Source organism: Salvelinus sp. IW2-2015, linkage group LG25, assembly GCF_002910315.2.
Source record: "Salvelinus sp. IW2-2015 linkage group LG25, ASM291031v2, whole genome shotgun sequence".
Taxonomy (NCBI): domain Eukaryota; kingdom Metazoa; phylum Chordata; class Actinopteri; order Salmoniformes; family Salmonidae; genus Salvelinus; species Salvelinus sp. IW2-2015.
The window spans coordinates 2,314,403-2,329,862 of record NC_036865.1 but is presented as its reverse complement, the minus strand read 5'-3'; the positions used below and the strand labels follow the sequence as shown (position 1 = coordinate 2,329,862).

Below are 15,460 nucleotides of genomic sequence, written 5' to 3'. Positions count from 1 at the left end.
CCACCCCCTTTGTTTTTACCCCCTGTATATAGTCTCGTTATTGTTATGCAATCTTATTGTGTTACTTTTTTATTTAAAAAAAATACTTTTGTTTATTTAGTAAATATTTTATCTCTATTTCTTGAACTGCATTGTTGGTTAAGGGCTTGTAAGTAAGCATTTCACGGTAAGGTCTACACCTGTTGTATTCGGCGCGTATGACAAATTAAATTTGATTTGATTTGAATATTGCTGTCCATCAATGATTCCCAACCAAGTTTACTGAGCTTGAACAATTTTGACAAAAACAATGGATATGTGTATTTTGTCCTTAGAGTTGTGCAAGGTTGGTAGAATATTATTCACAGCTGAGCTGTAATGGCTGCCAAAGGTGATTCCACCAAGTATTCATTTTAGGCTGTGAAGACATAAACTGTCAATACATTCTCTTTTTTTTTAGAGGGGGGGGGGAAATGTTGTATAATTTTTCTTTCACTTTTAAAATGTGGAGTAGGATAAAAAAAAATGTAAATCCCTTTTTTTATTGAGTTTTAAGGCAGCAAAATGTGAAGCCTGTGCAAGGGGTGTGTAGACGTTCACCTGCGACTGTATAATAGAATAACAATTCTATTTCTAGACTATATTGAAATTCTATTAATTATATTTTTATGGAGGAGACCCCCTCACTCACTGGGCCAGCAGCGTACCACCCTGCTTCCCACTGCTGGCTTGCTTCTGAAGCTTAGCAGGGTTGGTCCTGGTTGGTCCCTGGATGGGAGACCAGATGCTTCTGGAAGCTGTCTTTTGGATGGGATGTTAAACGGATGTCCTGACTCTCTGTGTTCACTAAAGAGCCCATAGCACTTATCGTCAGAGAAGGGGTGTTAACTTCCCAATATGGCCCTCAGTCACCTAATCATCCCCAGTTTACAATTGGCTCATTCATCGCCCTTCCTCTCCCCTGTAACTATTCCTGAGGTTGTTGCTGTAAATGAGAATGTGTTCCCAGTCAACTTACCTGGTTAAATAAAAAATAAACAAAATTAACTCTGCTTCAGTCACTCAGTATAAAGGGTAAGTCAAGCAGCCCTATCACCTTACTAGGTGCTCCCACTTCTTCCACCTTCCCCCACCAACTAGCGGACTTGGCAGTGCTCACCTGTGTTTTTTTTCTGCCTCCCACGGCCAGCTGCAAGGAGACAAAGGCCGGACTGAGGGGAGATGAGGGAGGCCAGGTGAGGAGGTGGGGATGGGATGGGAGATTACCTCAGCTCATCTTGATTTAATCCTCCTGAAAGATCCTTCTTGGCTTCAACCCTGACAGAAGCATCACAGAGGCCGCATGGCAGCTCACGCTGGGGTAACTTTTAAACAGGAGTCTGTTATATACTGAACAAAAATATAAACTCAACATGCAACAATTTCTAAGATTTTACGGAGTTGAAAGGAAATCAGTCAATTGAAAAAAATTAGGCCCTAATCTATGGTTTTCACATAGGAATACAGATCACAGAGACCTTAAAAAAAAAATAGGGGTGTGCATCAGAAAACAAGTCAAGTATCTGGTGTGACCACCGTTTGACCCATGCATCGCGACACATGTCCTTCACATAGAGTTGATCAGGCTGTGTATTGTGGCCTGTGGAATGTTGTCCCACTGCTTTTTAATGGCTGTGCAAAGTTGATGGATATTGGTGGGAACTGAAACACGCTGTCGTCCAGTAGATCAAGAGCATCCCAAACATGCTCAATGTGTGACATACAGTTGAAGTCGGAAGTTTACATACACCTTAGCCAAATACATTCAAACTCAGTTTTTCACAATTTCTGACATTTAATCCTTGTAAAAATTCCCTGTCTTAGGTCAGTTAGGATCACCACTTTATTTTAAGAATGTGAAATTTCAGAATAATAAATAGTAGAGAGAATGATTTATTTCAGCTTTTATTTATTTCATCACATTCCCAGTGGGTCAGAAGTTTACATACACTCAATTAGAATTTGGTAGCATTGCCTTCAAATTGTTTAATTTGGTTCAAAAGTTTCGGGAAGCCTTCCACAAGCTTCCCACAATAAATTGGATAAATTTTGGCCCATTCCTCCTGACAGAGTTGGTGTAACTGAGTCAGGCTTGTAGGCCTCCTTGCTCGCACACGCACACGCTCAGTTCTGCCCACAAATTCTCTATGGGATTGAGGTCAGGGCTTTGTGATTGCCACTCCAATTCCTTGACTTTGTTGTCCTTAAGCCATTTTGCCACAACTTTGGAAGTATGCTTGGGGTCATTGTCCATTTGGAAGACCCAATTGCGAACAAGCTTTAACTTCCTGACTGATGTCTTGAGATGTTGCTTCAATATATCCACATAATTTTCCTCCCCCATGATGCCATCCATTTTGTGAAGTGCACCAGTCCCTCCTGCAGCAAAGCACCCCCACAACCGTGCTTCACGGTTGGAATGGTGTTCTTCAGCTTGCAAGCTTCCCCATTTTTCCCTCCAAACATAACGATGGTCATTATGGCCAAACAGTTCAATTTTTGTTTCATCAGACCAGAGGACATTTCTCCCAAAAATACGATCTTTGTCCCCATGTGTAGTTGTAAACCGTAGTCTGGCTTTTTTATGGCGGTTTTGGAGCAGTGGCTTCTTCTTTGCTGAGCGGCCTTTCAGGTTATGTCGATATAAGACATGTTTTACTGTAGATATAGATACTTTTGTACTTGTTTCCTCCAGCATCTTCACACGGTCGTTTGCTGTTGTTCTGGGATTGATTTGCACTTTTCGCACCAAAGCACGTTCATCTCTAGGACAGAACGCGTCTCCTTCCTGAGCGGTATGACAGCTGCGTGGTCCCATGGTGTTTATAATTGCGTACTATTGTTTGTACATATGCACGTGGTACCTTAAAGTGTTTGTAAATTGCTCCCAATGATGAACCAGACTTGTGGAGGTCTACAATGTTTTTTCTGAGGTCTTGGCTGATTTCTTTTGATTTTCCCATGATATCAAGCAAAGAGGCAGTGAGTTTGAAGGTAGGCCTTGAAATACATCCACAGGTACACCTCCAATTGACTCAAATTATGTCAATTAGCCTATCAGAAGCTTCTAAAGCCATTACATAATTTTCTGGAATTATCCAAGCTGTTTATAGGCACAGTCAACTTAGTGTATGTAAACTTCTGACCCACTGGAATTGTAATACAGTGAATTATAAGTGAAATAATCTGTCCATAAACAATTGTTGGAAAAATTACTTGTGTCATGCACAAAGTAGATGTCCTAACCGACTTGCCAAAACTATAGTTTGTTAAGTGGTTGAAAAACGAGTTTTAATGACTCCAACCTAAGTGTATGTAAACTTCCGACTTCATCTGTATCTGGTGAGTATGCAGGCATGGAAGAACTGGGACATTTTCAGCTTCCAGGAATTAGGTACAGATTCTTGCGACATTGGACCATGCGTTATCATGCTGAAACATGAGGTGCTTGCCTACGGAGCTGTGAGGGGAACGGCACTCCGTACCTTCAGGCTCTGATCAGGCCCTACACCCAAACAAGGGCACTGCGTTCATCCACCTCTGGCCTGCTCGCCTCCCTATCTGAGGAAGTACAGTTCCCGCTCAGCCCAGTCAAAACTGTTCGCTGCTCTGGCACCACATGGTGGAACAAACTCCTCAGACGCAGGTCAGCGGAGTCAATCACCACCTTCCGGAGACACCTGAAACCCCACCTCTTCAAGGAATACCTAGGATAGGATAAAGTAATCCTTCTAACCCCCCCCCCCCCCTTAAAGAGTTAGATGCACTATTGTAAAGTGGTTGTTCCACTGGATATCATAAGGTGAATGCACCAATTTGTAAGTCGCTCTGGATAAGAGCGTCTGCTAAATGACTTAAATGTAAATGTAAATGTGATGGCGGCGGATGAATGGCATGACAATGGGCCTCAGGATCTCGTCACAGTATCTCTGTACATTAAAATTGCCATCAATAAAATGCAATTCTGTTCATTGTCCGTAGCTTATGCCTACCCATACCATAACCACACCGCTACCATGGGGCACTCTGTTCACAACGTTGACATCATCAAAACCACTCGCCTGAGGCCTGTTGGACGTACTGCCAAATTCTCTAAAACGACGTTGGAGGCGGCTTATGCCAGAGAAATGAATATTAAATTCTCTGGCAAAAGCTCTGGTGAACATTCCTGCAGTCAGCATGCCAATTGCACGCTCCGTCAAAACTTGAGACATCTGTGGCATTGTGTTGTGTGACAATACTGCACATTTTAGAGTGGCCTTTTATTGTCCCCAGCACAAGGTTCACCTGTGTAATGATCATGCTGTTTAATCAGCTTCTTGATATGACACGCTTGTCAGCTGGATGGATTATCTTGGCAAAGGAGAAATGCTCACTAACAGGTATGTTAAAAATCGTGTACACAACATTTTWAAAAAAACTTGCTTTTGTGCGTACTGTATGGAACATTTCTGGGGTCTTTTATTTCAGCTCATGAAACATGGGACCAACACTTTACATGTCGCGTTTATATTTTTGTTCAGTGTATGACAATGTCGGGATGACTAGCAATTATGATCAGTATGAATAATGGTCTCGATGGCTTGCACAAATACAATTGGCAAAAAAGGCATCCGGTGCGTGGCCAGAATGCTCAGAATTAGAATTCACATATAAGCGAAGTTACTTAATCATCTCGCATTGGACCAATACAAAAGCCCTTTAACCCACATGAGCCCAGTCCTGGATGAACAGAGAAACCATACACACACTCATATACACACACTCAACTAGGTGTATTTTAAGTTTACGTCAACTCTGCCATTGGACCTTTCACTTTGATAATACACCATGACGTCAACTCATAACAACACTCAGTGGGACATGATTTAGTGTAGGCCTACATTGCATCCCAAATGGCACCCTATTCCCTACATAGTGCACTTATTTTAACCAGAGCCCTTTGAATGCAACCCACCCCATCCCTTATTTCTCACTGTTTATCCTATGGTCAAATTTAGTCTGTCACATTTTGATATAGGTCAACTGTGGACAAGCCTGTATTTATTCCCATCCTTTTCACTGCTCCTCAAATCATGGAGACATTAGTAAATAGGGCAGGAAATATTTCTCTATAGTGCTGAGAGTTAAGTGCGTGTGTGCTTGTTAATGTGTGTGTGCGAGCCATCATGTCTCAGTTTGTGAGAGCTGTATGTCTGTGAGCTGATGGAGCATGACCGGGAGGAAGGAGAAGATATGTGTCAGAAGTCTCTCATTAGAACAGATGGAGAAGGAAAGAAACACAGCTCATTCAGGAGACAAGCCTGTACTGCAGATTTTTTTTTATAGAAAGGCTTGAATAAAATTGTCCAGTACGTTCGGAAGCTAGAATAAGAATCTACTTTTCTTGGCTGTCATTATCCTTACAACATTTTAGCAGTACATTTCAGTTTTCAATTCAGCTGTCAGTTTCCTGACAATGTTTATTCTCTGGATTAAGACCTACTATTAAACAACATTTAAATGTCTTGAATGACTCGAATCAAAGCTTTAATGGCTTCATTACTCAAGACCAAATGTTGTTGTGGTACAATGGTGACTAATGGAAACTGCAATAAAAATGTTACTCTTGTGGTCAGTGGTAAACTCATTTCAACATTATCTCTCTCTCCCTCCCCACATTGTCCCTCCCCTCCCCCCCTCTCCTCTATTTCCCTCAGTTCTTTGCATCCAGGCAGCACCTATCCAGTTCACCAAGGAGCCCAAATCCCAGGATGCATTGCATGGCCGCAGTGCCATGCTCCGCTGTGAGGTCAGCGACCCAGCAGACATCCAGTATGGCTGGCTAAACAACGGTCAGCCCCTGGATGACACCGAGAGGCGGTTCCGCGAGGTCAGCAACCTCAAGTTCACGGCGGTGGACCGGAGAGTGGACGCTGGGAACTTTGAGTGCGTGGCCACCAACACGGTCACAGGAGAGGAGGCCCACTCTACTAACGCCTCTTTCAACATCAAGTGTGAGTGTTAATACATGTCCCCCTACACTTGGGGTTGTGTTCCTTGAGATGCAACATTCAGAATAGATGTTAAATGCTGCAGATAACATTTTTATCAATAGAGTTGACATGATGCCCAGGTCATCATGACAGAAAATCATATCTGTTACAAAAAAAAGCATTTCTATCTAACCGTTTTGCAACGTTTGCACCCTTTTGAACAGACCCTTAACCATGCGCTGAACATGTGCAAGATTTTCCTCATGGACGTTAATACAAGTTTCAGATATYCAACACTGGTGGATTGTTATGTCTCAAAGCAGTCTACCTAAATTAAAAAGCCACATAAAAGCCTCAATATAGAATGTCGGGTAAGGTTGTACGAGATGAGAAAATGTTTCTATATACCTTGTAGGTACCTTGTTCTTTGTTGCTTCCCTCCCATTCAAAAGGAAACTTGATATGTGTGCCACCAAGCATGTGTTTCTTGTTTCTTTTCTCCGTTGTGTAACACTCACTTTTCCCACAACCCCTCAAAAGGCCTTTGTGTGTCGAAATTACGGAGGAGTGAAACTCACCTTACAGCCATATCATTATTTACGTTCTAGATTAACAGTGTCTTGTTTCGACATATTATTCATTCATGTTTTTCTCGACTGCCCCAAAAGTCCCGAACCCTTTGCCGTTTAAGGCCCCTTAGTACTCAGAGATCTCTTACTAAAACAAATCAAAGTTTATCGGTCGTGTACAAAGATTTGCAGATGTTATCACAGGTGCAGCGAAATGCTTGTGTTTCTAGCTCCAACAGTGTAGTAATAATACCTAATAATACATAACAATATGCACATAATCCAAAAAGTAAAGAGAAAGAAATGAAGAAATATCAGAACGAGCAATATATATATACACATACATACATACATACAGTGCATTCGGAAAGTATTCAGACCCCTTGACTTTTTCCACATTTTGTTACATTTCAGCCTTATTCAAAAATGTATTACATTAATTTCATCATCAATATACACACAATACCCCATAATGACAAAGCAACGACAGGTTTTTAGAAATGTTTGCAAATGTATTACAAATAAAAAACAGATACCTTATTCACATAACTATTGATTGGATATGATTTGGAAAGACACACACACCTGTCTATATAAGGTCCCATAGTTGACAGTGCAACCATCTCTGCAGCACTCCACCAATCAGGCCTTTATGGTAGAGTGGCCAGACGGAAGCCACTCCTCAGTACAAGGCACACGCCAGCCTGCTTGGAGCTGTTGCGCCATCTTCACCACACTGTCTGTGTGAAGGGACCATTTCAGGTCGTCAGTGATGTGCATGCCGATGAACTTGAAGCTTTTGACCCTCTCCACAGCCGCCCCGTCTATGTGGATGGGGTGTGCTCTGTCTGCTGTCTCCTGTAGTTCACCATCAGGCGGGGMCTGGGCACACACCCCTGTGGGGCCTCRGTGTTGAAGATCAGCTTGGCGGAGGTGTTGTTGCCTACCTTCACCACTTGCGGTCGGCCCGTCAGGAAGTCAAGGACCCAGTTGTACAGGGAGGGGTTCAGACCCAGGGCCCTGAGCTTAATGATGAGCTTGGGGACACTGTGGTGTTGAAGGCTGAGCTGTAGTCGATGAACAGCATTCTTACATAGTTATTTATCTCGTCCAGGTGGGATAGGGCAGTGTGCAGTGCAATGGCGATTGCGTCGTCTGTGTATCTGTTGGGGCTGTATGCGAATTGTAGTGGGTCTAGGTTGTCAGGTAAGGTGGAGGTGATGTAGGCCCTTAACTAGCCTCTCAAAGCACTTCATGATGACAGAAGTGAGATCTACAGGGCGATAGTCATTTAGTTCAGTTACCTTCGCTTTCTTGGGTACAGGAACAATGGTGGACATCTTGAAGCAAGTGGGCACAACAGACTGGGATATGGATAAATTGAGTATGTCCTTAAACACCTGCCAGCTGGTCTGCACATGCTCTGAGGACGCGGCTTGGGATGTCGTCTGGGCCTGCAGCCTTGCGAGGGTTAACACACTTAAGTGACTTACTCATGTCGGCCGCAGAGAAAGAGAGCACACAGTCCTGTCACATAACCAGTCCTGTCACACTATGTTTCTGTCACATAACCAAACCACAGTAGCCCCTCTTGTGTTCCAGTATGAAAACCAAGGGACCTCTGTCCAGCTGCCCTCCAGGAAGGGACTGGTGAAAAGGCTTTGTTTCTCAGGAACTCAGTTGATATATCGGAACYTATGTCCCTTTTCCCACATGATGGCCTTTAAAAACAACTGATGGCTTTTTAGAAAGCAACTGGATAAGGCAATGCCCAGACGATTCCACTGTTTCCCTTCAACGTGTTATGAGTCTTCAGAAAGCCAGGCTGGGTGGTTTTTTGACTGTGTGGTGAGGGCTAGGTCTGTTCTGTAGCTCCTGAGCACAGAAGCAGCAGATGAGCATTAGATTGCAGAGTAGTGGAGCAACACACAGAACACACGTGCATGCTCGTGCGCGCGCACACACACACACACACACACACACACACACACACACACACACACACACACACACACACACACACACACACACACACACACACACACAAATGAGGCTGTGGCGTTTTCTACCTTGGCTCAGCTCCTATTAATGAAGGACAGCCTGTTATCCCAAAGAAACATATTATTTTTGAGGCCCTCGTCTGACCTGAAGGAAAATGCTTTTATGTCCTTTAATTAAAAGTGATTTATCGCTGCAATAAAAGCTTAGACTGACTCACTGACAGAGATAAAAACAAGTTAAACATGAACTACCGGTTGTCACAACCCAGAATAAACTAGATGATCTTCCAGGTCACGATTGTCAATTCAAAGAACTCAAGAATGCTTTTATGTGTAAATCATTGTTAAATATAGTGAAAGTTTTATTTTAATTAAAAATGGTCTTCTATGGGTTTCCCGAGTGGCGCAGTGGTCTAAGGCATTGCAACTCAGTACTAGAGGCATCACTACAGACATCCTGGTTCAAATCCAGGCTGTATCACAACTGGCCGTGATTGAGAGTCCCATAGGGCAGGGCACAATTGGCTCAGCGTCGTCTGGGTTTGGCCGGTGTAGGCCGTCATTGTAAATAAGAATTTGCTCTTAACTGACTTGCCTAGTTAAATAAAAGGTTCAATATGTGTACCTGACCTGAAGTTCTATACTGGTGTATGTGCAAGTGAGAGAGACAGGAGAATTCAGGAGTGAGAGAGACAGGAGAGTACATTAAGTGTATTTATGAACTTTTGTAAGAYCTCATGCATGTACAGTATGTGCATACGCTCTGAGTGGTAGTTGTATATAGTCCACTTTTCCTTGACATAGGGGTGTGCGAGAACATGTTCACCCTATATCAAACAGGCTACTCTGTAGTTCAGGAGGCCTTCGGAATGTATTCAGACCCCTTGACTTTTTCCACATTTTGTTACATTACAGCCCTATTCTAAAATGTATTAAATAAATGTAAAAATCCTCAGCAATCTACACACAACACCCCATAATTACAAAGCAAAAACAGGTTTATTAGATTTTTTTTCTCCAAATGTATTAAAAATAAAAAGCAGAACAACCTTATTTACATAASTATTCAGACCCTTTGTGTCATGAGACTCAATTGAGCTCGGGTGCATCCTGTTTCCATTGATCATCCTTGAGATGTTTCTTGAACTTGATTGGAGTCCYCCTGTGGTACATTCAATTGATTGGACATGATTTGGAAAGGCACACACCTGTCTATATAAGGTCCCACAGTTGACAGGGCATGTCAGATTAAAAAACAAGCCACAAGGTTGAAGGAATTGTCCGTAGAACTCCGAGACAGMATTGTCTCGAAGCACAGATCTAGGGAAGGTTACCAAAAAATTTCTGCAGCATTGAAGGTCCCCAAGAACACAGCCTCCATCATTCTTATATTGAAGAAGTTTAGAACCACGATGACTCTTCCTAGAACATTCTCAGCAAGGTGGTGACCAAGGTGACCAAGAACCTGATGGTCATTCTGACAGAGCTCTAAAGTTCCTCGGGGGAGATGCGAGAACCTTCCAGAAGGAAAACCATTTGTGCAGCACTCCACCAATCAGGCCTTTATGGTAGAGTGGCCAGATGGAAGCCACTCATCAGTAAAAGGCACATGACAGCCCGCTTGGAGTTTGCCAAATGGCACCTAAAGACTATCAGACCATGAGAAACAAGATTCTCCTGGCACCATCCCTACAGTGAAGCATGGTGGTGGCAGCATCATGCTGTTGGGATGTTTTTCAGTGGCAGGGACTGGGAGACTAGTCAGGATCGAGGGAAAGATGAACAGAGCAAAGTACAGAGAGATCTTTGATGGAAACTTGCTCCAGAGCGCTCAGGACCTCKGACTGGGGCGAAAGTTCACCCTCCAACAGGACAACGACACTAAGCACACAGTTAAGACAACGCAGGAGTGGCTTCGGGACAAGTCTCTGAATGTCCTTGAGTGGCCCAGCCAGAGCCCGGACTTGAACCCTATCGAACATCTCTGGAAKGACCTGAAAATAGCTGTGCAGCAACACTCCCCATCCAAACTGACAGAGCTTGAGAGGATCTGCAGAGAAGAATGGGAGAAACTCACCAAATACAGGTGTGCAAAGCTTGTAGCATCATACCCAAGAAGACTCAAGGCTGTAATCGTTGCCYAGGGTGCTTCAACAAAGTACTGAGTTTTATAAATGAGTAAAAATGTATAGAAACCTGTTTTTGCTTTGTCATTATGGGGTATAGTGTGTAGATTGATGAGGGGGGGAAAAATTATTGAATAAATTTTAGAATACGGCTGTAACGTAACAAAAGATGGAAAAAGTCAAGGGGTCTGAATATTTTCCGAAGGCACTGTATGTACACGTCTCTGAGTGTGCGTGTCTATGGTGGTGTGCATGTATATTTGCACTTGTCCTACACACTGTGGACAAGAGAGTGTTGATAGAGCATCCTATCAAACAGGCCTTTCTGAGGGCTAATCTCTTAGGCCCTTTTGAGTTTGGCTGGTGGATGGATGAGGCTTCTGCCAGAACAAGGGTGAGGGTTGGCGGGGGTCCAAATAGAGAGACTAATGGTGTTTGGGTCTGGTGGGTCTGGAGACCGATGCCCTTCCCAGCACAGCCCTGCTCTTCCCCTCACTGCTCACTATAGCTACACAAACATATACTGTACTCCTCTCTGATGCACTGCTGAGAGTCAGTTATTACATGGACACAGATACCAGGGTGAAAACACTGATTAGATAACTATAGTAGTAATTTCAGTTTGATAAGAGAGGGGAAGTGAGGGAAAGCCACCAGACTAGAATTATCTAATATGCCTACAGATGTGGCCCATTTTGCAGTATATCCAGACTTCCGTGGCCTATTATAAATAATCTTAAGGGTAGGCGTTCCGCTAGCGGKACAACTTCCGGTGAAACTGGAGGGCGTGCAATTCAAATAAATAATCATACAAATTATGGATATTAAACATGTAGGTACATACAAGTATCTTATATCGGTTGAAGGCTTAAATTCTTGTTAATCTAACTGCACTGTCCGATCTACAGTAGCCATTACAGCGTAAGCATGCCATGCGATTGTTTGAGGACAGCGCCCCACATCAAAATATTTTTCCACCGGCACAGGTTTCATAAATTCACAAATAGCGATTAAATATTCACTTACTTTTTGAAAATCTTCCTCTGATTTGTCATCCAAAGGGTCCCAGCTATAACATGTAGTGTATTTTTGTTAGATAAAATCCTTCTTTATACCCCAAAAAGTCAATTTAGTTGGCGCCATCGATTTGAGTAATCCACTCCTTCAACATGCAGCAAAAGGAATCAAATAATCTTCCGCTAAACTTGGTTAAAACAAGTCTATTGACTCCTCAGATACCCTAAAATGTTATCAAACTATAATATTTCATACGGAAAGAAGTATGTTCAATAGGAAAACGATATTAGCAGGTGCTTCTCGTCTTCATCGCTTGCGCATACACGAATTTCCAATAGTGTGTCCCAGTACTAAAACTCATTATTCTTACTCGTTTTGGAAGAAACAAGCCTGAAACCTTGAACATTGAGTGCTGGCACCCAGTGGAAGTCATAGGAATTGCATACTGGGAGGTAGATTTTATTATTTCCCAATACTTTCCACTGTAAGAGCATGGGCTCTCAAAAAAAAAGAAATCTGGTTGGTTTTTCTCTGGATTGTCTCCTACCATATCTAGTCTTCTATATTATTTTAACATTTCCCCAAACTTCAGAGTGTTTCTCACAGATAGTTTCATATAAGTTCCACAACATTTAGATGGGAAATATACACATTCTGAAATACAGCTATGTTGTTAAACTGTCCTTAATGAGATCCCAAAACACCAACTGATCTGACATAATTGTTCTTTCAGCACCCACGTACCGTTCCAACTGTTTGGATTACAGAAATATTGTTTCAATATCCAATCTTGGATGTCACAGTCCTACAAAATCTCTCTCTGTTGTAACAAAGATATTTTTAACTTCCATGTGCAGAGTGGGAGAGAGAGAGTTCCTGCAGGTATTTATGACCATCATAAAACTGCCAACTTCACCCCTCTCCCCTTCTGCAGGAGAGAGATGGCGCTGTAGAGTGGACCCACTGTAACCTGATCATTCAGATATTCACAGGAGAGTCATGACACTATTTTTTTAATTTCTCATTTGTTCTCATTTGCAACTGCGACCTGGCCAAGATAAAGCATAGCAATTTGACACATACAACAACACAGAGTTACACATGGAGTAAACAATAAACAAGTCAATAACACAGTAGGACACATTTATTGGTGACAAAACGGATGGCACTGTGATAGACCGCATCCAATTTGTTGAGTAGAGTGTTGGAGGCTATTTTATAGATGACATCGCCGAAGTCGAGGATCGGTAGGATGGTCAGTTTTACGAGGGTATGTTTGGCAGCATGAGTGAAGGATGCTTTGTTGCGATATAGGAAGCCGATTCTAGATTTAATTTTGGATTGGAGATGCTTAATGTGAGTCTGGAAGGAGAGTTTACAGTCTAACCAGACACCTAGGTATTTGTAGTTGTCCACGTATTCTAAGTCAGAGCCGTCCAGAGTAGTGATGCTGGACAGGCGGGCAGGTGCGGGCAGTGATCAATTGAATAGCATGCATTTAGTTTTACTTGCATTTAAGAGCAGTTGGAGGCCACGGAAGGAGAGTTGTATGGCATTGAAGCTCGTCTGGAGGTTAGTTAACACAGTGTCCAAAGAGGGGCCAGAAGTATACAGAATGGCGTCGTCTGCGTAGAGGTGGATCAGAGAKTCACCAGCAGCAAGAGCGACATCATTGATGTATACATAGAAGAGAGTCGGCCCGAGTATGGAACCCTGTGGCACCACCATAGAGACTGCCAGAGGTCCGGACAACAGGCCCTCCGATTTGACACACTGAACTCTTATCTGAGAAGTAGTTAGTGAACCAGGCGAGGCAATCATTTGAGAAACCAAAGCTGTCGAGTCTGCCAATAAGAATGTGGTGATTGACAGAGTCGAAAGCCTTGGCCAGGTCGATGAATACGGGTGCACGACCTTCATGTCTTGAAGTAATGATGGACTGTCGTTTCTCTTTGCTTATTTGAGATGTTCTTGCCATAATATAGACTTGGTCTTTTACCAAATAGGGCTATCTTCTGTATACCACCACTACCTTGTCACAACACAACTGATTGGCTCAAATGCATTAAGGAGGTAAGAAATTCCACAAATTTACTTTTAACAAGGCACACCTGTTAATTGAAATGCATTTCCGGTGACTACCTCATGAAGCTAGTTGAGAGAATGCCAAGAGTTTACGAAGCTGTCATCAAGGCAAAGGGTGGCTACTTTGAACAATCTCAGATATAAAATATATTTAGATTTAACACTTTTTTGGTCACTACATGATTCCGTATGTGTTATTTCATAGTTTTGATATCTTCACTATTATTCTACAATGTAGAAATAGTCAAAATAAAGAAAAACCCTTGAATAAGTACGTGTGTCCAAACTTTTGACTGGTACTGTAAGTCTACCATCCATATGTGCATTGTATATGAGTATATTTAGACCTAGAAACCCACTCCCCCCATTTGTCCAGCCATACAGTTGAGTGCAGCTGGGGTCTGGGAGAGTGGAACTGCGTTCCCAAACGGCACCCTATTCCCTATATTATGCACTACGTTTGACCAGGGCCCTGGTCAAAAGTAGGGCATTGTATAGCGAATAGGGTGCCATTTGGGATGCAACCTAGCACTAATCTATTTCAGACTCAATGGAGGCTCCTCTAATCCCTTCAGTTCAGAGCAGTAATTTAGAGTACAATTAAGCCCTGTGTTTTCTAATGAAGGCTTAGCCTAGTCCTCTCTGCTAGCTCTTTGTTTCAAGGTTCCACGTTTTAATGTCACGTGCACAAGTACAGTGAAATGCCTTTCTTGCAAGCTCCAAACCCAACAATAAAGCAACCAATATCAATGTGGCAGAAAAAATATCATAAGGTAGAGCAAAAACAGACGAGAAATAAAAATAAGAAATAAGAACACGAGAAAGTAAGAAGCTACATATACAGGGTCAGTTCCGATACCATATGTGACCCAGGAAACAAGGCGTATGTCACGGGTCACTATTTCACAGGAGAGCCATTTGAATGTAAACTTTTTGTTTTATCAAAATGTGTTTTTTTTGCCAGAAATGCCTTCTGGAACATTTCATGTGCCTTAATAACAAACTTTTATGCCATCTGTAAATCGTAATAAAATTGTTAAATTACGAGCCTAGTTGGTTAAGCCACAGAAAAATACAGCAACCTTCCCACTACCCATGATTGGCTGAGGTAATGAGTGGGCTGGACATGCCGAGAGAMGAGTTCAGATTGGTCTGCCATATAGAYGGRTTCTGTCTTTGAGCTGGTCATTCTGTGTTGGTAGTCCTGTCGAACACAGCTTTTTTTTTTATGTGTAGTGGAGCTGCATAAATGTTGATCTCCACTTTCTGGAGGATCGAGTTTTGAAATCAGTGCAATTAGAGGATGATAGCTAAAGAGATGGAGAAAACACCTGTCTCCGGATTACATCTTCAAACTAAGGGCAACCATGACATGGCATCCGTGACAGGGAGACACGTCCATCATGCATGATGATGTATACGGGTAAGATAGTCTAGCTTGCTACATTTTCAGATATTACACATTTCTAATTTTGACAAAGTGGTTTCATTTCAAGCTAAAGTGTACTGTTAGCTAGTTGACGTTAGCTGGCTGGCTCCCTAGCTAACGTTACGTGTATGATGRTATTATTTGTATCCCAGAGCCGCTTGCTTGGCTAGTTAGAGCCTAATGTTAGCTGGCTGGCTGGCTGGCTCGCTCGCTAATGTTACGTGTATGATGTTATTATTCG

The 15,460-nt window shown here is 42.6% G+C and overlaps 1 protein-coding gene across 1 annotated transcript in view; it reads left to right on the top strand.

Annotated features, from left to right (window-relative positions):
• The window catches only part of ptk7b (protein tyrosine kinase 7b), a 173,263-nt gene that overhangs the window by 97,121 nt on the left and 60,682 nt on the right, over positions 1-15,460 (top strand). The window contains exon 2 of the mRNA XM_023970005.2: positions 5,718-6,014. Coding sequence (XP_023825773.1) covers positions 5,718-6,014 — 297 coding nt within the window. The remainder of the gene's footprint in view (positions 1-5,717; positions 6,015-15,460) is intronic.